We start from the raw sequence: 25,976 nt of genomic DNA, 5'->3' as shown, positions 1-25,976 counted from the left end.
TGTGGTAAAGCTTTTTCTTTTCATATTGTTCCTTTTCTGAAATGATTGCTTTTTATATTTTGGAAGATGTTAAATCTAGAAATATTAGTTTTTAAATATAGTATGATAGATATCATTATTTTAAATTATCAGGTTCTCATATATTATCAGAGTAAAAAAATTTTACTTTTTAACGCTACCATTTGTAGCAAATGCCAGTTAAAAATAAATTCAATTAATAAAGTATAATTTCATTTAAATTTTGTGTAAACAAAGCATACATTTGCGCTTACTATTCCAAACATTGGAATAAATTGTTGATCTTTCTGTCTCTCTCTGTGTCCTGCCTTAGACCAAGAGCAATTTAAAGCCATTAAATAGTACATATTGCCTTTTCATTAAAGTTGATGTTTATTTGATTATGGAAGTAAAATAATATTATTATATAAAATTGGAAAAGAGAAAAAAGAGGGAAAATCACCACAATTCATATCACTCAAAGAAAAGTTTCAACAATTTGGTCTATTTCTTTTCACTCTTTTTTTTCACACATTACAAGAACTTAATTTCACAAAGTATATGTAATATGAAAAAAATCCATTCAACATTCTAGGTGTAGCCTTTATTATTATTGTTATTATAGACTAGAATAAATTACAACTTTAGGGACAGAGAAGTATATTTATTACTATCAGTTGCGGAGCAATAAATGAAGCAGCCAGGATTAAAGTATGGTTCTCCTAGAACTTTTTCTGCTCAGCTTACCTTCTCTATTCCATACCTGTCTGCATACTGAGCCGGAGTCCAAATTTCAGGGCAAATGAAATTGTCTTCTTGTACATTTCTGATTTCCATTTTGGTGCATTGTCACAGTTCCTGATGTCTTTTCTCCCTAGGTCTTTTGGATGTCCAACACTCTGGTAGTTCTCTCCCCTTTCTATACCTGCTCTAAGCAAAATGCCTATTCCCAGAAATCGCAGCTAAGTGTCTAGAGAAAAATAATACGATTATCTGATTAAGGTAATTCATACTAAGTTGCAAATGACTTGTAGTCATAAGGTTTTTGGGGTGATGTCTGCATTTCATCACAAGATATTATCAAACTCATAAGGGTGTTTGATAAGTAGAGTATGTGAGGGTAACATTGGGGGGCCGTGGGAGAACCTTACATCGGCCATAGTACCTGCTCGCTGTAGGAGGACAACACAGGCATGAAAGCCCTTCCACGACCCCTGTTAACTCTCATTCAACGGCTATCAGCTGGTGATCGTTCTCCTTATAAAAATCATTAAGAATTTATAATTAATTATAATGCATTGGCAGGTGAAACATTTAATTCTGTGTCTCCTAAGCACTCATCTTTTAAGGTTTCTTTATTTTGGGATTAGGTCAGCACAGTGTTTCTTTATAAACTTAAAGTGCCATTTTATTCTCCAGAGTTGAGAATGAGTTATTTGAGATTTCATTAATGCTTACTTCCAGGAGGACTTGAGGAAATTTATAGTTAAAAGTTAAATGAAGTAATATACTTAATTATAAAATAGAAGAGCAAATTTTTAAGCAGCCAGAAGGAGAGAATGGCTTCCAGGCCTCTGAAATGAACAGATAAATATAGTTAGATAGTGATTTTGACTTTTGGATTTCTCACTGTTCAAGTTAAAATGGAAACATGCTGCTGATAAGCTTCATTTTCTAATTAGAGGTAGCATGATAGATAATTCATTCATAATGATAAAGTATACCCTGCATTTGAAACCAAGGTGAGCACCTTTTGCCATTTTGAAAGCTTAGGTTATAGTATATTAACGAAAATGTTGACCAGATTTTCTTGTACCTTCTTTGATATTTTGCCCATGATACTTTTATTTTTATGTGTATGCTGTGTGATATTTATAATAGCAACACTTAACATATTTAAAGGGTATCTGATTTCAGTCTTTGAGCAAAGTCAGGTTTTTTTCTTCTTCCGCACTTAAAAAAATTTTAGATTTCAAGAAGACTTAGGGAAATCGAATATATCTCTTAGACTTATCAGAGTTGTATTACTTGACTAGGCTAAAGAGGTTTCCTATTTAGAAACAAAGATATTGTCACTAGAAAAAATCCCTCTTCAGCAATTCATTTTGGTCACAGCTTTCTTCAGTCTACTTATGTGTGCTCTGCCTAAGAAACACCTTTAAGTCACCAGTTTTCAATTCTTAGCTGTTAGAGTGACCCACAGCATACCATATCCAATTTTGTAGAGAAATGTCATATAATGAGGAGAGTTTAAATCTGTACTCTTGTAAAAATGTTAATTTTCTCAACTTGTAATAGACATTATTTTACATAAAGCAAACAGAATATTAGGAGTTGTAATTACCCTTTAATATTACTGAAGATGTAACAGCCTACTCTGATCTTAATTTCCACAAATGAAACTTTCATAAAACGTTTTTAGCTTCTTGAATCAGACCACTTTGAAGTTAATCATTCTGATCAAATTAAAAATAGTAGTTAATACAAACTTTCGTGAACGTGGTTGAGCAGTGAAACACTTACGATGCTAGTCAAATTTTGAAATTAGAGCCAAGTATTATGGGAACATGTGGATTTCAAAAAAAATGGTGAATTTTCTGTGTGCTTGCAAGGAGATGACCAGATTTGTGGCACATGTGGATTTTGCTTTTTTAGCAACCATGGAAGAGGTGTGGGATTTTCAGATATGGCATAGAAATAGGCAAAATTATCTTGAGCACTTTGAAAATATACCTAGCATCCTCAGTTTTAACTCTATGCTTAGACGCTCTATTAGCAGACACTTTATGTAGATTACCTCATATAGTCTACCCAACAGTTTTATGAGTAGTCACTTATTCTCACTTTACAGAGGAGGAAATTGAGGCTAAGAGAGGTTACAAGGTTACACTGCTAGTAGGGAGTGGACTTGGTGTCTCAGTCCTTTCAGGCTGCTGTAATAAAATGTCACAGACTGTGTAGCTTATAAACAACCTAAGTTTATTTCTCACACTTCTGGAAGCTGGAAAGCCCCAGATCGAGGAGCTAGCCTGGTCACATTCTGATAAGGGCCCTCTTCCTAGTTCATAGCTGGCACCTCCTCACTTTGTCCTCACGTGGTAGAAGGGGTAAGGGATCTCTGTGGGGTCTCTTTTATAAAAACACTAATCTCATTAATGAAGGTTCAACCGTCAAGACCTGAGCACCCCCCAAAGGTCCCACCTCCTAATATCTTTGGGGGTTAGGATTTCAACTCATGAATTTAGGGCAGGGGGACACAAACATTCAGACTATAGCACTTGGACTACAGATTTTGAACTCTAAACTGCTAAAATATTTTCCCTCCTAGGTATGGGGTCTTCCTTTTCCCTTATAACATCCTCTCCAATTCACTCTTTACCTGTCAGAAAGTGACTTTTCCTTCTTCTGAACTAGGGCCCTGTAGACTGTGCCACTTTTCAAAACACGGTTTTGTATTGTAGCTCATTCTGCAAGTGATATGTGTTGATCTGTCCTCCTTTACCATGAGCTCCTAGAAACAGTGACTGTAATACCCTCCTCACACTCACCCACCCAGGAGCTTACACCTTACACGGTGGCCAGTCGCTGAACACTTGTTGATTTAACTACTGGAGTTTGTGTTCATCAGGTAGCATAGTCTCCACCAGTACAATAGCTTTAAGAGACCAAGGACAGTGAAAAAGGGAAGTCCCCGAGTAAGAGGGTCTGCCTCTCTTGACTAACTTGGCTCAAATACTTTGCTGTGCTTTTCTCTAAGTGCTAATGTGGGTTTAAATTACTTGTGCTTCTCCCATGAAGTTATGGTGCCTGTGAATCGCAGATTCATTTTCCCTGAAATATTATCCATTGCATTTTCTTGTTTTGTACTTTAAATATTAGAAATAGGAAATAAAGTGATAGGAAATACAGAAAAAGGAGTCCAAACCAATTCTTTCTATATTCCTGTGTTATGAATCTATTATATATTATTTTGATCACGTCTGCTGCTTTGTATTAAAAATCATTTGATAGTTAGATGGATGGTGGATATGAATCTCTTTAATTTTTAAACAGGCCTTTGGGCCCAAACCCACACAGTTACCATCTCCAAACAAAAGTGGAGGATCCCTTTAATATATTATTATGAATATTTATGCCTAAAGGAGTTCTTTAGCATTTTCCAGTGTATTTTATTTGGCCAGAGTACGTGTTGCACTACCCTTGAATACAATAACATGATTCTATTTGGGATAATCTCGTTTTCATAATGTAGAATTTCTTTTACTTCAGAAATTTCCAGGGGGAAATATAGCCAAGTACTTGGTTACATGACATTAACATTTCTAATGAATCAGGATTCTGAGGTTTCAAAGATATTAACAAACATAAAAATTCTGTAAATAAATATTTCTGTGGTATTTTTGTTTTAAAAATTGTATTTAGACTTCTTTCACTTAGGTATTTTAGCTTTCTCCATTTAAAAACAAATGGAGAGTTTTTATTCTTTATTTTTAAGAGCTTGCCCATCATGACATTCAGTATTTCTCATACTCCATAGAGCATCTTCGGTCTTAATTATGTGAAAAAATACTTTCATAGGAATTCTATTCAGGGAATTTTCTTAAAACTCGTATAAAGGCCTGGGGTACTAAATCAGACATCCCATAAGTCAGCACTCTTTGCTTAGCACCTATAAGTGGTACAGGCTTTACTCAATGTGCTCTGGTCTTTTTCTCAGCTCAGATTTCTTCCCAAAGAAATCAGCCACAAAAAAAATTGCCTCAGTGATCAGCCACAAAGTAAAATTTGGTCCTTGAGATATTCAGGGTGCAAAAGATCACTGGGCAGGGATCTTCACCTTGAATGAGGAGGCTGCAAAGGCACACCCCGGGCTCTGGGGTTGCTTCTGATTGTACTGGGCTGTGCTCCATCCAGATGAGTGTGCTTCAGCGAGTGGCAGGGTCGCCTGGCTTCCCTGTGGTGTCTGAGCCTTCACCTGCATCTGACTGGTCAACGGTGAGCCAGTTTCCTTCCATTGTGAGGATGGCTGTTAAAGGAGAGATTCAACCGCTAGACACACTGGGAGACTTCTAGGAGATCGAGGCATGTTACTAGGAAAGAACCCTGTATGATAAGTATATTATCTATGAATGTGTTGTAGATGCATTTTTTTCCTCTATAGGAAGTTTTAAATGGATTCTGTACGTGCCAGGGCTGGGGGAAATTTGGGATAGAATTTGTTCATTTTCTATATCCTTTCCAGGAAACTTCTTTCTGTCTACCTGGCAACTGGCCATATGATTTTAGGGCAGAGTTTCTAAACAGTAGGATACTTTTGCCCTCTGATAACCAAGAAGGACAGAGAGATGTTCCCTTAAATAGTACTCCAGTTGTTGGGATCTGAGGGAGCCAATTAATCCCCTTTCCTCTTTGATTTCTTAGAGACAGTGGTTTCCCCTATATCCATATACGATTGACCCTTGAATAACACGGGCTTGAACTGCGTGGGTCCACTATGTTTTAGTTTTCAATATGTTTTAGTGAAAAAAACACAGAGTTTTTTTCACTAAATACACACTACAGTACAACACCATCCGAGTTTGGTTGAATCCGTGGATGCAGACCCTCAGGTATGTAGGGCCAAACTGTAAAGTTATTCATAGATTTTCAACTGCACGGAGGGTTGGCACCCCTAAGCCCCATGTTGTTCAAGGGTCAACTGTATGACTTTTTAATTTGTATACCAGCAGAACAATTAATTTAGCTTTATTTTAATTTCCTTTCCACACTTCAGTTGCCTAGGCTATTGGAGAAACTAATTATGACCCAACTTTTACTTGGAAGAGAGGACTTAACTTATGCTCCGTGAATCACTATATCTGGAGCACTGAGCAAGCTGAGAAGTTTCTCTGATTTGACATTGTGTTCAGTAACATAACCGAGTTTATATGAACAAGTGATAAGGGAACCCTTTTTGCTTTTTTGGGATGGGGGCCTAAAACTTCCATTTATTTTAGTATACAATAATTTTAATATCTTCTTTAATTTAGAGGTAGACTGCTACTATTTGTCTCTTAAGTGGAGGGGAAAAAAAAGGTAAAACTTAATCACCTTTCTGTTACTGATACATTCCTAACCTGTTTCTTTAGATTCCTTTTTATTCAGAAATTCCAGTTCTGGATGGACTCTTGAAATAATCACTTTGCAAAAAGGATGTTTGTGGAGTCTGTGAAAATTGTATATTGCTCACTTCTCTACTCCTGTGAGATTATCATGTTTGGCCTTATAATATGCACAAATTTTGTTATCTTCAAATTTTGTTTATATTTTTTTGTTACACAGGAGAAGCAGAACCAAATAATTTTGGAATTAGAAGGAAACTTATTTAATTCATTCTCCTTTGCAGTGCTGGAATTTCCTTTACATATGTCTGTAAATGTACCTATCCGATTCTCCTTGAACATGTCAAATGACCTGGAACTCCACCTTCTCAGGGCATTTCTTTTGATTTTTGAACAGTTGCTGTTGCCACAACGATCTTCTTTACCTTTAGACAGAATCTGTCCCTCTCTAACTTCCATTCAGTATTTCTTGTTTTAGCTTCTGGAGCTACCACCTAGAATAAGTGATCCTTTTTATTTAGGGCTTCTAATTAATTCTGTTTTTTATTTGACATGTACATTTCTGATTTTTTAAAGAAAAATGTGGGTTTGTCTTTCAGTTGGAAATGATGTGTTGATTTTTTTTTTTTAAGAGAAAAAGAATGTTTTCATGAACTGTCTGGTGGCTATGTTTCTAATATTTATTTTCCTCTCCCACTGCTGCCCAAGTTTTTTCTCTGCAGGGAAACCTTACCAGGAGGCTATTACTCTGAACCTTACTCAACAGAGAAAAGCAGTAACTCTTCAAAGCCTCAGTGGTTCCTCTAATCAGACACACTACTTTTCTCTTGGATTCAGTTGATCTTTTTTTTTTGAAACTTGAGAACTTAAATTTATTTGTTTGGTTATTTGATATGTAAAAGTAACCCCAAACATTTAAATAACTCATGTTAAGGAATTTTTTTCCACACATCAAATGGCAGCTGAATTATCCCAGTACTTTGAATCATCTTGCTATTTATTTTGCTGAAATTCTGTATTAAAATTCATTAAAGCCTGTGGTTGAGAGCTATGGGAGGGAGAAGACGAAGTTTTAATATTTGCTACCAGGTTCATCACTGATTTTCCTGGGTATTTTGATTCTGCTTATTATTTTTAAAAATCGAGATGAAACACTTTGTATAGTTGGGGATCTTTATTCGCAAGCAACAGAAATAGCCTCTGAATAACTTAGACAAGAAAAAAGGAAATGAGGGGAAATCTGAGGAGCCAGGTCTAAGGCAAGCAGGACTCAGGGGAGCCCCAGGGACCTCATCCTCAGGAGTGTTCCTGCAGAAAGCATACTATCCCAATCTTGGCTGCAGTTCTCAGTTTGGCTTGACAGGCTTTCTGCCAGGGATCTTTTGGCAGTTGGGGGCTTCTTCTGTTTTCAGGTCTATTGGAAGTTGCCTTCTTTGTTTTCTCCCACAAATATACTGATTTAATTCAAGTCTTGAAGCTAGTAGTGTGTGTGTGTGTGTGTGTTTGTTTTCTTTTTCCTGCTAATATTTTTGGGTTTGTTGTAGATATTTTCCAGGGTGGGGAGTGATGGTTAGGTTTTCCTATTTCCTACTTGCTCTGTCATTTTCTTATGGGGAAAATTAAGGAGATTAAAAAATTATACCACTGCAGTCAACATAAACATTTAAAGCTATAAATGTTCCTTTAAGTATTACTTTAGCTTTATCTCACGTTTTGATTTTTTTTCATTATTTAATCTAATACATTTTCTAATTTTCATGACAATTCTTTTTTTTTTAAATTAATTAATTAATTAATTAATTTATGGCTGCGTTGGGTCTTCGTTTCTGTGCGAGGGCTTTCTGTAGTTGCGGCAAGCGGGGGCCACTCTTCATCGCAGTGCGCGGGCCTCTCACTGTCGCGGCCTCTCTTGTTGCGGAGCACAGGCTCCAGACGCGCAGGCTCAGTAGTTGTGGCTCACGGGCCCAGTTGCTCCGCGGCATGTGGGATCTTCCCAGACCAGGGCCCGAACCCATGTCCCCTGCATTGGCAGGCAGATTCCCAACCACTGCGCCACCAGGGAAGCCCCATGACAATTCTTTGATCCTTGAATTATATAAGCTTTTAAATTTCTATAAATATGAGATTTTACTGGGTTTATTTTTTTTACTGATTTCTAATCTAATTCTTTTATGGTTGGAGAAAATTATCTGTATAATACTGATTCTTTGGGATTTTTAGATTTGCTCTGTGGCCTAATATGTGGGCATATTTTGTAAATGGCCAGTGGGTGAATACACATTAATATAAAAGGTGCAAGGGTCTGTGTATTGCATGAGATCAAGTAAATTATAGAGCTCCTTATTCTTTATCTGCTTGATCTATGAATTCCTGAAAAAGACTTGATAACTAATACTTGTATGGTACTTAATATATTCCAGGCACTATTTTAAAGGCCTTACTTGTATTAATTTATTGTGTATGGATCATTTTTTTTTAGGTGTTACTTTTACTTTATGTATTTTTAGACTGCATACATTTGTTACTAGGTGCCTAATACCTGGTGATTGGAGCCTTTTATCTTTGTGTATTGACCTTATTCATCTCTAGTAATATTTTTAACCTTAATGTCTCTTTTTCTGATATTGATATAGTTACACAGGCGATTTTCTATTAGTATTTAATTAATTTTAATATTAATGTTAATATTGCCTAGCATATCCTTCGCATTCCACTTTTGTATGTCCTTTTATTTGAAGTGTGTCTCATAAATAGTCTATGACGGGACTTCCTGGTGGCACAGTGGTTAGGAATCCGCCTGCCAATGCAAGGGACACCGGTTTGTTCCCTGGTCTGGGAGGATCCCACATGCCATGGAGCAACTAAGCCTGTGAGCCACAACTACTGAAGCCCACGCACCTAGAGCCCGTGCTGCGCAGCAAGAGAAGCCACCACAGTGAGAAGCCTGTGCACCGCAATGAAGAGTAGCCCCCACTCGCCGCAACTAGAGAAAGCCCGCGTGCAGCAACAAAGACCCAGCACAGCCAAAAATAAAAAAAGTTTTTAAATTAAAAAAAAAAAATTAATTAATTAAAAAAAAATAGTCTATGGGTGGATTTTGTTTTTATCCAGGTTTGTCTAAGAGTGGTAGCATAATGTGATGGTTAAAAGCAAGAACTTTAGGACCAGGTTGCTTGGGTTTGGGTTGTTGGCTGGGATGTTGATATCTGACACCTATAATTCTACACTTGGGGGTAGGAGGTGTTTTGACTTTGCTTTATTTAGACTTTTAACCTCTCCCCATGTTATATGCTCCATATCTCACTCCTGCTCTCCTGTGGGTGAGGTACCTGGTATATTCAAGTTCTGATTCTCTGTAGGGTTCAGTTGTTACCCTTTCAATGTCACCTGCCACTTGGACTTTATGGTGTGTTTCCTTAGTCATCTGCTTCTTATCTCTTGAAAATGTATTGAAGTATCTCTAAAATGGGCATAATAAAACTGCTTAGTTACAGGACTATCTGAAGTTAAGTGTGAGTCAATAGATGTAAAGAACTTTGAACAGTACCTGGCACATCAGAAGTGCTTAGAAAGATTTGTTCCTGTTTTGTCACTGATGTTAATATTATAGTTTGACTTTTAATGCTCTTGGCTGCCTTGAAAGTATCTACAGTCCTGTCTGATATTTGTTACTATGAATTTCATCATCAGATTTATTGTTTTTATTTTATAATCCAAGTTTTTCTTTGTTTTGGCTTTTTTCTTCCTCAGGCGATTTGGGGAGGACATAACTTTGGTGCATCTCAATTTAGCAAGTTGAAACTAGTAATTGAATTTAATGGAAATTGAAAATCATTTCCCAGAAGGAGTATATTATAATTAAACTATATGATAAATTTAAACTTGTAAAATTTTTCTATTTGAATGGTGTAGGATACTTTCAGTTAGTTGATAGACTAGATTCTTAATTTCATATGGAGACATTAAAAACTCTATGAAAAAAAGAACTCTATGAAGTGAAGTTTTTTGCCTAAGTGGGAATCTCTATGTTTTCATTAAATTTATGTTAAAAAGAACATTAGTGGTGGTGACTGTTACGCAAAAATGTGAATGTACTTAAGGCCACTGGAACTATACACTTAAAAATGGTTCAAGTGGTAAATTGTATGTTATATATATCTTACCACAATTTAAAAAAAAAGAACACTAGTTATTATGTATGTGTCTCACACTGAAGGTGAAAGAAGATGTTCATCACTGTGAAAATCTAAATCTCATGGACCGTACAGATAGAGTGAGCAGAACATATTGGTGTCAATGCCTTGACTTATGTTTTCTTTCTTCAGCCATATATGATTCTCATTCATTTCCTAATGTGAACTTTATTTTTTAACAGGAAGGAAAAGCTGATGCGATGCTCTCAATGCAGAGTTGCCAAATACTGTAGTGCTAAGTGTCAGGTAAGAGGGTTCTGCTGTATGTAAGTTCTCTGCTCTGAAATTTGTTCTCCATTATGCCTGTTGAACTATTTCTGTTTCTTCATAATCTTTTATTTATTTATTTATTTATTTTTTTAAAAGCACTTTTCTTTTTTATAGCTACTTTATTTATTTATTTATTTATTTATTTTATTTTTGGCTGTGTTGGGTCTTCGGTTCATGCGAGGGCTTTCTCTAGTTGAGGCAAGTGGGGGCCACTCGTCATCGCGGTGCGGGGACCGCTCTTCATCGCGGTGCGCGGGCCTTTCACTATCGCGGCCCCTCCCGTCGCGGGGCACAGGCTCCAGACGCGCAGGCTCAGTAGTTGTGGCTCACGGGCCCAGCTGCTCCGTGGCATGTGGGATCTTCCCAGACCAGGGCTCGAACCCGTGTCCCCTGCATTAGCAGGCAGATTCTCAACCACTGCGCCACCAGGGAAGCCCCTCTTTTATTTATTTTAACTTGTTATTTTCCTTCAACTTAAAAATCATATATGTGTATGGTAAAAATTATATATACATAATATGTACATAAACTCTATCCATATAGAGTGTGTGTGTGTGTGTATATATATATATATATATATATATATATATATATATCTCACTGAAGAAAAAGTTAAATGTTTACTCCTCTCCATCTTCTTGTCCTCTTGACTTCAGTCCCATTTCCCAGAGCTAACCACTGTTAAGTTTCTTACGCATCTCTGCAGCATTTTTTTGGTGCAAACACATTCATGTATCTTTATCTTTTGTTTTTAAAAACAGATACAGGTTATTCTGGCACAAATTCTTTTATACCTTGATTTCCTTTTTCATTTAATAATCTATCTAGAAGAACTCTTTTTGTATCCTCGTGTTCATTCTATCATACGAATGCACCACAATCATAATTTCCCCACTAATGAATGCATAATTTTTTCCCAATATTTGGTATTGCCAGTACTGCACCAGGCATCCTTTCGTGCACATTTTTGCACACTTGTGCAAATTGATTGTAGGGTAAATTCTTCCCCGTTGTATTGATTAGTAAGAGGATATATGCATTTTGAATTTTTAAAGAGAATGCTCAATTGCCTTCCAAGAGTTTGAGTTAATTAGCAACAACTGACAGTCTATGAGAGTACTGCTGTTAACATCTTTGAAATTCTTTAAAGGATGTATAATTAACATTCAACATGACCTTTTCTTCTAACCTTATGGTTAATCATTTAATAAGAAATTTAATTATGCTCTAATGAATTAGGTCATAATAAAAAGTCTAATTGGAGGGTTTTTGTCTGTGTCACTTGCCACCCATGTTTCAGGGGACTTCAAGTTAAGAAGACTACATATAGAACCAAATGAATTATATTATTTGATACAGATTTTCTAGTTGAGCTTCCTTTCTGTTCTCAATGAACTAAACATTTACTTTTATTTTCCCTTGTTTTTATGACTGTTTTTCCCCAGGGCTACTTCCACCTTTTGTAGTACACTCAAGAAAAAAAAAACCAAAACCCATTATCTGATTAGAATGAGTAGAGGGAGTCTGGTGGGTAGGTATGTCATTTTGATTCATTATAGTGCATGTATTTTTACCACATATATTAGCTGTTTACTGTAGCATCAATAATAATGTCATCGTCAGATATACTGTAGAAGGTAATGGGAAAATAGCTAGTCAGATGAAAGATCGTATATAACACAGCTAGTGGGCATGCTTGTATGTGTGCGGGGGGATAGGGTATGTGTGTAGAGATGGGATGGGAGTCAAAGAATGGCCAGAACATACGCACTTAAACTGCTCTGTTAAGCTCACCCTTAAGGTACAGCATTAAACATTATTGTGATTATTGTGAATACCTACAAAGCAGCACAAAATTAAACTGACAGACTGAACTATGAACAGTAATGAACCAAAGCACTTGGAATGGAAATTGATATAGAAGATGCGAATTCATAGCATAAAATCCAAAATACGTTTACCCTAGGGGGACATAACTTTTGTCAGTAACTTAGCGTTTGATGTGTGGGACCATAGCATCGATGAGCTGTCCACAAGAAGCTGAGGTGTTATAGGGTATAATGTCCCCTGTGCTCATAAGGAAGGTATCAGTGGCATCAGTTTTCACACTTCATTTTTAAACATAAGTGATAACAAGGATACATTTGCATTATAAAAATTAGCACAATATAGACTAATACAGAGTAAAAAGTAAAAGTCTTCCTCCAGCATTCTTCCCCCATTCCTACTTCTCTTTTCCAGAGGTAGTCTCTCTGTGTTTGTTTTGTGAGTGGAGGATACACACCAAACTGTTAGTCTATGCGTCATACATAGTATACACATACATGTATATATTTACTGCTATGTACAGAACTGTTTGTGTTCCTCTGTATATACCTTGTTATGAGGTGTCATATAATGTAATAGAGGGGTTATATATTGGATCCAGTCTTATTTCTTTCTTTTTTTAAAAAATTTTTATTTATTTATTTATTTATTATTTTTGGCTGTGTTGGGTCTTCGTTTCTGTGCGAGGGCTTTCTCTAGTTGCGGGGAGCGGGGGCCACTCTTCATCGCGGTGCACGGGCCTCTCACTGTCGCGGCCTCTCTTGTTGTGGAGCACGGGCTCCAGACACGCAGGCTCAGTAGTTGTGGCTCACGGGCCTAGTTGCTCCGCGGCATGTGGGATCTTCCCAGACCAGGGCTTGAACCCGTGTCCCCTGCATTGGCAGGCAGACTCTCAACCACCGCGCCACCAGGGAAGCCCCCAGTCTTATTTCTATATTGGCATAATCAGCATATCACAGATGATTATGACATCAAAGAGGAGGAACAGGCTAAGTTTTCTTATGAAAAAACATTCTCAAAATTTGTAATATAGATAACAAGTAAGCCACTTTTAACCAAATTCACCAATTACTATTTCATCTCTGCTGGATGTACTTTGATTCATAATATGTACATTTCTAATTGAATTAATTGCAGAGCAAAATAAGCAGCTGGGTACCACATCCAAATGCAGTTTACATACTTTTAGAAAGTACTGTATTAGCAGAAAGAGGCTGTATTTTATGTTGATAATTATAGGCCTCTTTAAAAATGTGAATCATATTTTTGAGTTTGCATTTTATGTTTAGTTGTAGAATGATTTGATTCATTTTTGATGAATTCCACATTAGTAAGCACTTAACAGCGTGATTTAATAAGTTGGTTTCTGTAGTATCATACCCAAAGTGATGATAATGAAGAAAGCCAAGCCCTTGGTTTTTATAAATAGCTCTGTGCCAGGCTTCAGGCTGATAGAACATGTACTGGGTGCTCTGTAGAGAAGTTGGCTTCGTATCTAACTGTAAACAAAAAGGGAATATTGTATAAAGGTTAAAATTATTTGATCATATTTAACTTTTTGACTTCTGCAAATGTCTGCAGGCCTGAGCTTTTCTTTTCTCACTTTACATTTGCCTGCAGAGTGATCCCATCTACTCCTATGGCTGCAATTGACATCTGTATATTAATTATTCTCAGTTCTCCATCTCCAGCCTCTTCCTTTCTCCTGAGCACCAGACCCATATCTTTACGGGGCACCTCTATTTGGGTGTTGCACAGGTATCTGAAATGCCATATATTTATACCTGAGTGCATTTTCTTACCCCAGACCTGCTTTCCTTCGCATTTTTCAACCTCAGTGAATGATCTCACCAGCCACTCAGCAGTCCTAGTTGCCAGGGTGTCATCATCTCTGATTTACGTTCTTTCTTGGCTCCGCATCCCCTTAATCACCACGTCCTGCTGATTCTACCACCCGAAGATCTGAATTGGTTCACTTCTCTCTAGCTTCTCTACCACTGCTCTTGTGCGTGTTACCATGATCTCTTTCCTAGGTTAGCTGCAGTCTTTAAACTCGTACAAGCTTCTATTCTCTTTTCGACACAGGAACCAGAGTGATTATTTTATTCTAGAATGTAAGCATGATCTGTCACTCACCAGCTTGAAACCCTGGCCCTCTCTTTCCTCAGGGTGAATTTCAAACTCGAAGACTTTGCCACGTTTTTACTTCTAGGCCTTTGGCTGTGTAAGTCCCTGGGTCTGGAGCAGACCTCTTCCCCTAGCTACTGAGCTCCTATTTATCCTTTAGAACTCAGATGAAATGTCACTCCCTTTTTCCTAACCCCCTGAGACTAGTTTGTATCCCTCCTTTACCATACAGAAATTTAACTGTGTTAATTTTGGGGTTAATTGCCTGTTTCTGTAGCTAGATGTCAGGCTCCTTGAGGGTATGCTCTGTGCATGGGTCACTGCTGCAGACGTAGCATAATTTGTTGAGTGAATGAATGAATGAATACATTCATCAGTGATAATCGTTGAATTCGATTTTTAAAATTACATCATCTCTAAATAACCTGTCTGTAGTAATATTTCTTTTTTAGATGGAAATATAAATGGGATTATAACGTTGTATTAGTTTTAGGTGTACAACGTAATGATTTGATAGGTGTACATATGGCAAAATGATCACGACAATAAGTTTAGTTAACATCCATTGCCACACGTAATTATAATATTTTTCCTTGTGATGAGAACATTTAAGATCTACTCTCTTAGCGACTTTCAAATATACAATACAGTATTGTTAACTATAGTCACCAACCTGTACCTTACATCCCCAGGAATTTTTTGTCTGTTTGTTTTTTGTTTTGACCACGCTGCATGGCATGTAGGATCTTAGTTCCCCAACCAGGAATTGAACTTGCGCCCCCTGCATTGGAAGCATGGAGTCTTAACCCCTGCACCACCAAGGAAGCCCTCCCCAGGAATTATTTAATTCTTATAAACCATTTGATCATCTTCACCCATTTCTCCCCTCCCCCACTCCCCCCCCCCCCGTCTCCTGCCTCTGGCAAACACCTGTCCTCTGTATCTATAATTTTTTAAAATTTATTTTTATTTTTATTTATTTTATTAATTTATTTGGTTGCGCCAGGTCTTAGTTGTGGCAGGTGGACTCCTTAGTTGCGGCTCACGGGCTACTCAGTTGTGGCATGCGAACTCTTAGTTGCGGCATGCATGTGGGATCTAGTTCCCTGACCAGGGATCGAACCCAGGCCCCCTGCATTGGGAGCGCAGATTCTTAACTACTGCACCACCAGGAAAGTCCCAATATAATTGTGGGTTTTTTTTAGATTCCACATACAAGTGAGACATAATAATATGTCTTTTTTTTTCTTTTATTCAACAATTGTTTATTTAGAGCCATCAAGCTGGGTCTGCTGCATTTCTCGATTGTGACACTTTCTTAATCCTCTTCTCTTACTCAAAAATTATGGAGCCAGTGATTATTACTGGCACTCAGGAATGCATCCATGGGAAAAAAAACGAGACAAATATCCTTGCCTGTGTATAATATAAATTCTAATAGGGAGAGATAATTAAAAAAATTTGTTTTATTGTGGTAAAAGTCACATAATATAAAACATACTATTTTAACCATATTTAACTGTACAGTTCAGTGGCACTAAGTACATTCACGTTGTTGTGCAACTCTCACCATCATCCATCTCCCGAATTTTTCACCTTCCTAAACTGAAACGCTGTCCCCTTTAACACTAACTCCCCATTCCCCCTTCCCCACCCCCACCCCCTGGCCCCTGGCATCTACCGATGTTCTTTCTGACTCTATGAATTTGACTGTTCTAGGTACCTCGTACAAGTAGAATCAAACAGTATTTGTCTGCACCTAATGTATATTGGAATGCATTTTTAAGGTTTTAATATGTCTTAATTCATCAGTGTAGGCATTATCTATTAACTTCCTGCTCTGATAGACAACAGAATTTAGCTCACCTGTGTCAGCATCTACTTCCTCTCTGTCTTTTTATATAGCTATATCAGGATCCTCCATTCATCCAAAGTCTATCCAATAGATATTTATTGAGTACCTGCTAGCTAGTCACTGTTCTAAGTTGGGATTGGGGTGGTGGGCAGTTAGCAATGAACAAGTAAACAAGGTCCTGGCTTTCGTAAAGTTTATAGGAGTGAGGAGACAGTAACAAATGCCATGATTATATGAGTGAGTGTGATTTGGATGAGCGTGAGCTTGCCATTGCACAGATGGTTACAGAAGGGCCTCCTGTATAGGTGACATTTGGCTGGAGTCTAAAAGTACCCAGCCACGGAAAGATCTCGGAACAGTTTTTTTTTTTTTTTTTTTTAATGTAAAAGGAACAGCGAATGTAAAGGCACTGAAGAGGAAAAAAGCTTGTCATGTTAGAGGAATGAAGAGGAGTTTGAGGTAAACAGATTCACAAATTCATATGAAAAAAATCTTTTACCAGAGTGTGTATCCTTATTATTTTACCAAATATCACCACAAACAAAAATGACTGAATGACTTACAATTAAATAATGCTAAAATAACTTTCTTGCCCTGCTTTTTACAGAGTATTGTGAAATTATGTGTTCTGCATGTTTTTGAGTTATAGTTGCTTCTGGTTAGCTGGAAAATAGAAACATTTAGTGGTCAAAACTGAGACTTTGTCAAAAACATTTTTTCTAGTTCATTACACACCTGGTTCTCAGAATTTAAAAAAACTAATTATTAATAAATTTAAATTGTACTTCTTTGGGGGAAAAAAGGAGTTGGATAATGGTAAATACATGTCATTTGTTCAAACCCATAGAATGTTTGACACCAAGAGTGAACCCTCATGGACACTGTGGACTTGGGTGATAATGATGTGTCCACCTAAGTCCATCAGTTGTAACATACGCACCACTGTGATGGGGATGTTGATAACAGAGGAGGCTGTACATGAGTGGGGGGCAGAGGGTATATGGGAACTTTATGTACTTTCCTCTCAGTGCTGTGAACTTAAAACTGCTCTAAAAATTAATGTCTTAAGGAGATTTTTTTTTTAATTAATTAATTTATTTATTTATTTTGGCTGTGTTGGGTCTTCGTTTCTGTGCGAGGGCTTTCTCCAGTTGCGGCAAGCGGGGGCCACTCTTCATCGCGGTGCGCGGGCCTCTCACTATCGCGGCCTCTCTTGTTGCGGAGCACAGGCTCCAGACACGCAGGCTCAGTAGTTGTGGCTCACGGGTGTAGTCGCTCTGCGGCATGTGGGATCTTCCCAGACCAGGACTCAAACCCGTGTCCCCTGCATTGGCAGGCGGATTCTCAACCACTGCACCACCAGGGAAGCCCCAAAATTAATGTCTTAAAAAAATAAATCATAGGGAAAAAAAGCAGTTGGAGGTGAGGCCAATGAGTTAAGACTTGAAGGACTTGATAATGGATTCATCCATCCATTAATTTACTCAGCAAATATTAGTGCTGATGCCAGGACTTTTCTTGGCTCTGGTACAATATTATTGAACAAGACACAGAAAACCCTTGCCTTTATGGAGCTTTCACTTTCCTTGTGAGACAGATATATAATATTGTCTTATTTTTATGCCTAAAATAAAGGGAGTAAGAGAAAATGATAGGGATTGGGAGGCTATTTTTACATATGTATGTGTGTGTGTATACATATACACACATACGTACATATACATATCTATATTTAATTTCTTTCTATATATCTAATATATAGATATTGAGAAAGAGATATATCTATATATCTATATCCATATCCATATCTATATCTATATCTATAGTGAGATAACTATTTCTATATCTGTCTATCTGTCTACCTAAGACCTCTCAGGAGGTGGCATTTGAGTGGAGATCTGAAAGAAATAAGACATGTGAAGATTGGAGAAGGGAGTTTCAGGTTTGATGTACATCACACGTAAAAGCAGGAATGAATATGGTGTGTTCACTGAAGGACAAGAAGGCCAGTATGGTGGACCAGAGTAAGCAACAAAGAGAGTTGTAGGAGATAGATTAGAGAGACAGGAGGGGCCAGGTTATGAGACCATCGTGTACTATGACTGAAAATAAACATTTTGTTCCATGTGTGATGGGCTGCTACTGTAGGGTTCCGGGAAGGGGAGGGGGGATCAGTATTATGGTCTGAGATTTTTAAAGGCATTTACCTGACTGCTGTGGGGATAGGTTATAGGAGGGCAAGGGTAAAGGCTGAGAAACCAGTTAGGAGGTTATTACACTAGTCTGGTTGCCATATAATGGTGGCTAGGACTAGAGTAGCAACAGCAAAAAGAATTGGTTAGATTTGGGGTATCTTTTGAAGGAAGACCTGATTGAATTTGCTCATGGTTGCATTCATTCATTCAAGTTGAGAACTCAGCATATGCAGGTACTGATCTAGTCAAGAGCTCTGATGGCTTGGATTAGAGTGGTAGCAGTAGAGGTGGTAATAAATTAATTGGATTTGAGATGTATTTTGCAGGTGTAACTGAAAGTTTGCTAATAGATTAGATGTAAGAGGTGAGACGAAAAGAACAGTCAGAGATAGAACTTTTTTTAAAAAATGGAGTTCCGTTTAATATTTATTTATTTATTTATTTATTTAGGCTGCGCCAGGTCTTGGTTGTGGCATGTGGGCTCTTTGTTTTAGTTTCGGCATGCAGACTTAGTTGTGGCATGCGGACTCTTAGTCGCAGCATGCATGCAGGATCTAGTTCCCTGACCAGGGATCGAACCCGGGCCCCCCACATTGGGAGCGCGGAGTCTTACCCACTGGACTACCAGGGAAGTCCCAGAGATAGAACTTTTAAGTTTCTTCCCTCAGCAGCTTTGGGTGAATGGTGGTGCTATTTAGTGACTTAAAGAAATCTTATTGAAGAGTAGGTTCTGAGAAGAGAATTCTAATTTACAAATTTTTAGTTTGTGCCTATTAAACATACATGGAGATGTTGAATAGGCAACTGGATATACTTGCTCTGAATGGGGGCTGGGACTGCATGAAAAAATGTAAGGAGAATGAATATGGGGATGGAGAGGGAAAGAGAAGAATCAAGAATGACTCCTTGGGCACTTTCCTGGCTGTCCAATGGTTAAGACTCTGCGCTTCCAACGCAAGGGGCGCGTGTTTGATCCCTGGTTGGGGAGCTAAGATCCCACAAGCTGCGCAGCATGGCCGAAAAAAGAAAAAAAGAAAAGAATGACTCCTTGGTTTTTGGCTTTAGCAATTGGGTAGATGATGATTCCATTTACTGACATGGGGAAGACAAGACCCCCATGTAATAGCATAATAGACCCAGTTTTAGGTGGGAAAAATCTGCTTTGGCTGTGTTAGATTTGCAATAACTGTTATATGTCTATTAGGTTCAATTTCTTTTTCTCATGTCTGTAACTTTAAATAATACGTGCAAGCCTCCATCTGTGTTTATCAATTGTAGATCGTATCTTTTGATTTCCTACTTCTAAGGTGAAGATATTAGTATTTCCACTCTTTCCTCTCTTATCACTCTATTTTCCATAATTTGCCAGCTGTACCTTTACATTTATATTGTCAAGGTTAATGATATTTACATGCTGTTCTAGAACACAAAATTAAGTCCTGCATAATGATTTTAAAAATTCAAAATCAGTAAAAAGTCATGTGATTTTTAAAATATCACTTTCTAGATTCAGATTCAATGCAGTCCCATTCAAAGTCCCACAGGTTGATAAGCTGACTGAAATTTATGTGGAAATGCAAAAGACTTAAACTGAGTCCCTTATGTAAAAGAAGAGCAAAGTTGGAGGACTTAGACCACTTGATTTAAACACTTACTCTAAAGCTACAGAAATGAAGCCAGTGGTGTTAGGATAGACGTATAGAGCAATGAATAGAATAGAGCAACGGTCCCCAACCTTTTTTGGCACCAGGGACTGGTTTCGTGGAAGACAGTTTTTCCATGGATGGGGTTGGGGGATGGTTCAGGCGGTAATGCGAGCGATGGGGAGCGGCAGATGAAGCTTCGCTCGCTTGCCCGCCGCTCACCTCCTGCTGTGCATCTCGGTTCTTAACAGGCTGTGGACCGGTACCGGTCCGCGGCCCAGGGGTTGGGGACCCCTGGAATAGAGAGTCTAGAAATTGGCCCCGTTCTGTGTTCTTTTACGTGATAGTTAGCTATGGCCACAAGAGATGACTCAGAGAGACTCAGGAAAAAGTTTATTATACTCATAGATCCTAGAAACAGGAAGGATGGATTGCCATACAGCATCATGTGCGGGAAACCTCAGGGTGGTCTGAAGGCAGAAAGGAGGAGAAAGGGGAAAACTGAGGCTAGAGCCTTTATTAAGGTCTCCGCAGGATTACTCAGCCATAAAAAGGAACGAAATTGGGTCATTTGTAGAGACGTGGATGGACCTTGACACCGTCATACAGAGTGAAGTAAGTCAGAAAGAGAAAAACCAACATCGTATATTAACACATATATGTGGAATCTGAAAAAATTGGAATAGACGATCTTATTTACAAAACAGAAATAGAGACAGACGTAGAGAACAAAGGGGGGTGGGATGAATTGGGAGATTGGGATTGACCTATATACACTATTGATGCTATGTATAAAATAGATAACTAATGAGAACCTACTGTATAGCACAGGGAGCTCTACGCAATGCTCTGTGGTGACGTAAATGGGAAGGAAATCCAAAAAATAGGGGCTATATGTATACCTATAGCTGATTCACTTTGCTGTACAGTAGAAACTAACACAACATTGTAAAGCAACTATACACCAATAAAACTTAAAAAAAAAAAAAGGTTTCCTCAGGAAAGGCAAGGCAGGGTAAGGTAAACAGTTTAGGATTGGCTAATTTGAATAATTCCAGAGGGCTTTGAGCTATAGGAGTGGCCTCTAGTTTCCTGGTACCTGGCTCTGTGAATTTTAAAGCAGATGGAGGGAGGTAGGGCTCTGGATTGGTTAGTTTGCGTATCAAAGGCATGCTCCCTGCTGAGCCTTTTGCTGTCTCTAAGAATTGCCTAGCTCTGGGATGGGCAGTCTCTCTTTCCAGCCAGAAAGGTTTTTAAGATGTCAGAATATCATAATATACAGAAAATATAAATGCAACCCCACACATGTATAGCCAGTTGATTTTGTACAGAGGTGCCAAGGTAATTCAATGTTGAAAGGATAGTCTTTTCAACAAATTGTGATAGATATGCACATGGAAAAGAAATGATATAAATACAGTTTTCCCCCACCAAAGTCTCATAATAGATTACAGACTTAAAAGCTAAAGCTATAAAACTTTTAGAAGAAAACTTAGGAGAAAATCTTTGGACCCGGGGTAGGTCAAGTTTCTCAGGCTGGACACAGAAAGCACTCACTATACAAGACATATTGATAAAGTGAACTTTAGCAAAGTTGAACCCTTCTGCTCTTTGAAGACATCACTAAGAAAATGAAAAGACAAGCCACAGGCTGGGGAAAGTATTTGTAATGCATATATATCCAACCAAAGAGTTGTATCCATAATTTTTAAACAGTGCTTACAATTCAGTAGTAAGATAATCCAGTAAAATGGACAAAAGATTTGAATAGACCCTTCAGTAAGATATACAGTAGAAGATGCTTAACATCATTAGTCATCAGAGAAATGAAAATGAAAACCACAATGAGATACCATTACATACCCACTAGAAAGGCTAAAATGAGAAAGACTGACTATACCAAGTGCATACAAGGAAGAACAACTGGAACCTCATACTCTGCTGGTGGGAATGTGATATGTTACAACTGCTTTGGAAAAGTTTGGTAGTTTCTAAAAGTGTTAAATGTGCACTTACCAACTAACCCAGCAGTTCTACTCTTAGGTAGTGTGTGTGTGTGTGTATACACACATAGATACACCCACAATTTACTATTACTCAGCCATAAAAGAGAACTATTGATATATGCAGCAACATGAGTGAATCTCAGAAACATTATACGGAGGAAATAAAGCCAGATGGAAAGAAGTAGTACTGTTCTGGGACAGGCACAGCTAGTCTGTAATGATGGAGACCAGATTACTGGTTGCCAGGGATTGAGGGGTTGAAAGTAAAGGCCCACAAAGGAACTTGTGGGAGTAATGACAATCTATATCTTAATTTTGGTGTTGGTTACATAAAACTATACTCTTAAAATGGGTCCAATTTATTGTAATGTAATTTATATCTCAATACATTTAAAAAAAAATATTGCTCACTGCAGAACCATTAAGTGTGCATAGATCTTATTTCTTCCTCTGTAATAAAGTGATCACAACCTTTCAGCCACTCAAAGAATGAGACTGCTGTTTGAGGGAACCATTATAAGATGGTAAGCACTGGGGAAGGAAGACCAAACAGAAGGCTAAAGAAATGGTCTAGATCAGTGATATTCTTAGCATCACATTCAACTAGAGTCTCCATTTTAACACTCCACTGCTTACTCAAAATCGTGCCAATAGTAAGAAGGTGTTTTGGGACTCTCTGGTATACAGACTTCTGGTTAACTGTCTCTTTTTCACTCACTTTTCAATCCCATTTTCTGTCCCATATGTAGTCTTCAATTCTGAATTCTTGTTGGAGTTCTGTTTGGCAGGAGTCAAAGACTTTGAAGGTAACTGCCTCCAAAGTTACCTGCCACTTTGAGGCAGCCTCCTTTGCCCTGTTTCTGTAGCCTGTTCTTTTACCCCGACTTTCTGACTTAACGGAAATGAGGTTAAACACCTCATCCATTGATGGCCCTTCTGGTTCACTTCGGGAGTTAAAAACTTGATAATTACTTGTGTTGGGGAGATAAAATGCATGTGCCCCATCTGCCATGTTCCACTAGAACTCAGTGTTGACATTTTGATCAATCTAGCATGGAAGTTTCTTGCAAAGAAGTCCATAGAGGTGAATGATTTATTTTGCCCTTCCAGCTAAAATGTATCAATTAGGTCATTCCATCTTGATATGACCTCTTACTAGATCAGAGATTGGCAAACTTTTTCGGTAGAGGGCCAGATAATAAACATGTTAGGCTTTGTGGGCCATAGGATTTCTGTCATAACTATTCAACTCTGTTGTCATAGTATGAAATTAGTGAGTGTAATACTATGAATTGGCTATGTTTCAATAAAACTTTACAAAAACAAGTGGCAAAATGGATTTGACCTGAACCTTGTACTAGATTGACTTACTTTGGGAATCTAATGTTTTTATTTATTATGAGGTTCGTCGGTTAACCAAGAAACTGTAATTCCCATTTTCCTAAGGAGTAATACTTTATTATTGTTTCTTTTGTCAACTTCTTGCCCTATAACCATCCTCCTGCCTTATTCTGTCTTTATATTTGGCCCTATCTGTCTAATTTGATTAAGGCTAGTGGGAAGGCACTCTTGTTCTACATTTGTTACAGCATCCAGAAAGCTTTTAAAGTGCTAAGTCTAATGTCTATCACTAGGTCTCTAGTGTGCTCTAAGGAGATTTTATGCAAGATTTTAATCAATACCTGTCAGTCAACTATAGCTTGTTAGCCAGCATGCTTAGCTTTCCAGTTTTCTTTTCCCAGATTCCAGCTTTTCAGGTCTTCATGCATCTGTCAACCTGTAATTCATTAGTGTAGCACATTTGAAGCATACAGAAGGAGATATTATTTATTTGCTATTAAGCAGCCTGTAAGTGAATGGAAAGCTGTTGGGTCTCGTTTCTTTCCTGCAAGTTGCATGGCAACTCAACTATCCTGAATTTTGCCTATAACAGACCTCTGTAGATGATTGATTGTGAGCGGAGTGAGTCATGAACATGTGGTTAAAAAAAATCATGACAATATTTCACATAGAAAATGTTCAACTAATAGTGGTTATTAATCACAAAATGAACTTGTTGAATAAGCTGGCTTAAAAGAATTTGTTTCTTTTTTACATATTTTAAGGCAATTTCTTTTAAATATCCCCAAATCTGAGGAAAATACCATTCCAAATTTTCAGTTCTCTGTAAGCCTAACATGGGGAGGTTTCAAGCCTTTTTGACATAATTCAGATTATTTGTTATGAATGGGTATTACAGAATCATAGATTTTTATCATTGAGAGGCTACCTTAGATATGATTGAATCCAGTTCTCTTACAGAATAAACGTCTAGTGAGCCCTGGTTGTGAATTAGATGTGTTTTACTGAAACTGGATTTTATGTGTATTGATCCTTCCCACATTCCATCCCACAAAATAATAAGCTGCCCTAAAATGAGTATTTAATCCAACCAAAATTCAATGTTAAATAGTATTTAAATGGGTTATTGAGCCGTACTGGCTTTGTATCCAAGGCAGGGAGGGAAATGTTACAATAATAGTGTAAAGGTTATTTTGTGTAAGAAAGAAGAAATAAATGGATTTTCTCTTTCTATTGTAACATCTCATCAATCTTCTCCTTTCATAATTAAGCAATCAAGACCGTCTCAGACTTGCCAAAGCAAGAATTGCTATGGATTTTCCTGACCTTCTTTTTGCATGGCCTTAATTTCAAATAAACAATGGTAAATATATAGTAAATTATATCTCCTAAATGGTACTGATTTTAGAATAAATCATCAGCTATCTATTGAACACCTGTTACATGCATACTGCACCTAGTTGGTAGTATACTTATTTAAGAAAACCAGACATAAACAAAGCTAAAAATAAAATAATATTTAAAAATTGTTAAAAGTTTACTAAGTCTTTGCGTTACAAAAGATTTCATTGGTATTACAAAAGAATTCCTTGAAGCATTTTTTTAACATTTAAAAATTAATACATTTAAAAGATTTTTTGAGTTACAACCAGGTTTTCCAAAAATAAACAAACGTTAAGAAGTTGTTTATTAACAGTGATTTTGCTTTCTTTTTCATATAAAAATGCTTCTCCCCGAATCACAGTTATTAGATATAAGAAAGATAATTATGTTTTGCTTTTATTTATAAATATAATACATGATATTAGTCGAAGATAACAGTATTGGGAAAGTATAAAGAGAAAAACAAAAGTAGCTTTTTCTTATAGGAAAAGCTGGAAAATTATTGACAATTTCCAGTATTTTAGCAAATCTACAATGAGCATTCTTAAGCTTATTTATGTACATCATTTAAATTAGGATTAATTGCATTATAAATATTATTTCGGTGCCAGGAAAATGGACATTGAAAATCCTGATGTTTACTACCAAACACCCATCAGAAAGATTAGGGAAACTTATAATTCCAAGGACAAGGTTAGAAAGTCCCCACTTCCCTACACCCTAGAAACTTCTGAATTAATATTTTCATTTATCTTTGCTATACTAATGGGTCACCTATGTTCTCTTGTTTCTATTAACATTTCTTTGATCACTTGTTTGGTTTTTAGTTTTTGTTTACTGGCATTTCTTTTTTAGGCATGAATTTTCTCTTCATGTCCTTCACTTTTTTTTCTATTTTTATGGAAATATTCACCCTTTTCTTAGTTATTTTATAAGACCTCTTTGTATTTTGGAGACATTTAACACTATCTACATACATATTTAAAATTTTGTTTTCCTAATTGTCCTTTATCTTTCAACCATATTTGTGGTATTAGG

The 25,976-nt window shown here is 37.3% G+C and overlaps 1 protein-coding gene across 5 annotated transcripts in view; it reads left to right on the top strand.

Annotated features, from left to right (window-relative positions):
• SMYD3 (SET and MYND domain containing 3) overlaps positions 1-25,976 on the top strand; it is a 715,741-nt gene that overhangs the window by 162,113 nt on the left and 527,652 nt on the right. For all 5 annotated transcript variants that reach the window (XM_059905341.1, XM_059905330.1, XM_059905320.1 and 2 more), the window contains one exon: positions 10,474-10,537. In XM_059905341.1, the coding sequence (XP_059761324.1) occupies positions 10,474-10,537 (64 nt within the window). Of the gene's footprint in view, positions 1-10,473; positions 10,538-25,976 lie in introns of those variants that run through there.

This window comes from Balaenoptera ricei, chromosome 1 (assembly GCF_028023285.1).
Source record: "Balaenoptera ricei isolate mBalRic1 chromosome 1, mBalRic1.hap2, whole genome shotgun sequence".
Taxonomy (NCBI): domain Eukaryota; kingdom Metazoa; phylum Chordata; class Mammalia; order Artiodactyla; family Balaenopteridae; genus Balaenoptera; species Balaenoptera ricei.
Note: the sequence above shows the minus strand (reverse complement) of the source record. Positions and strands in the feature narration are given on the sequence as shown.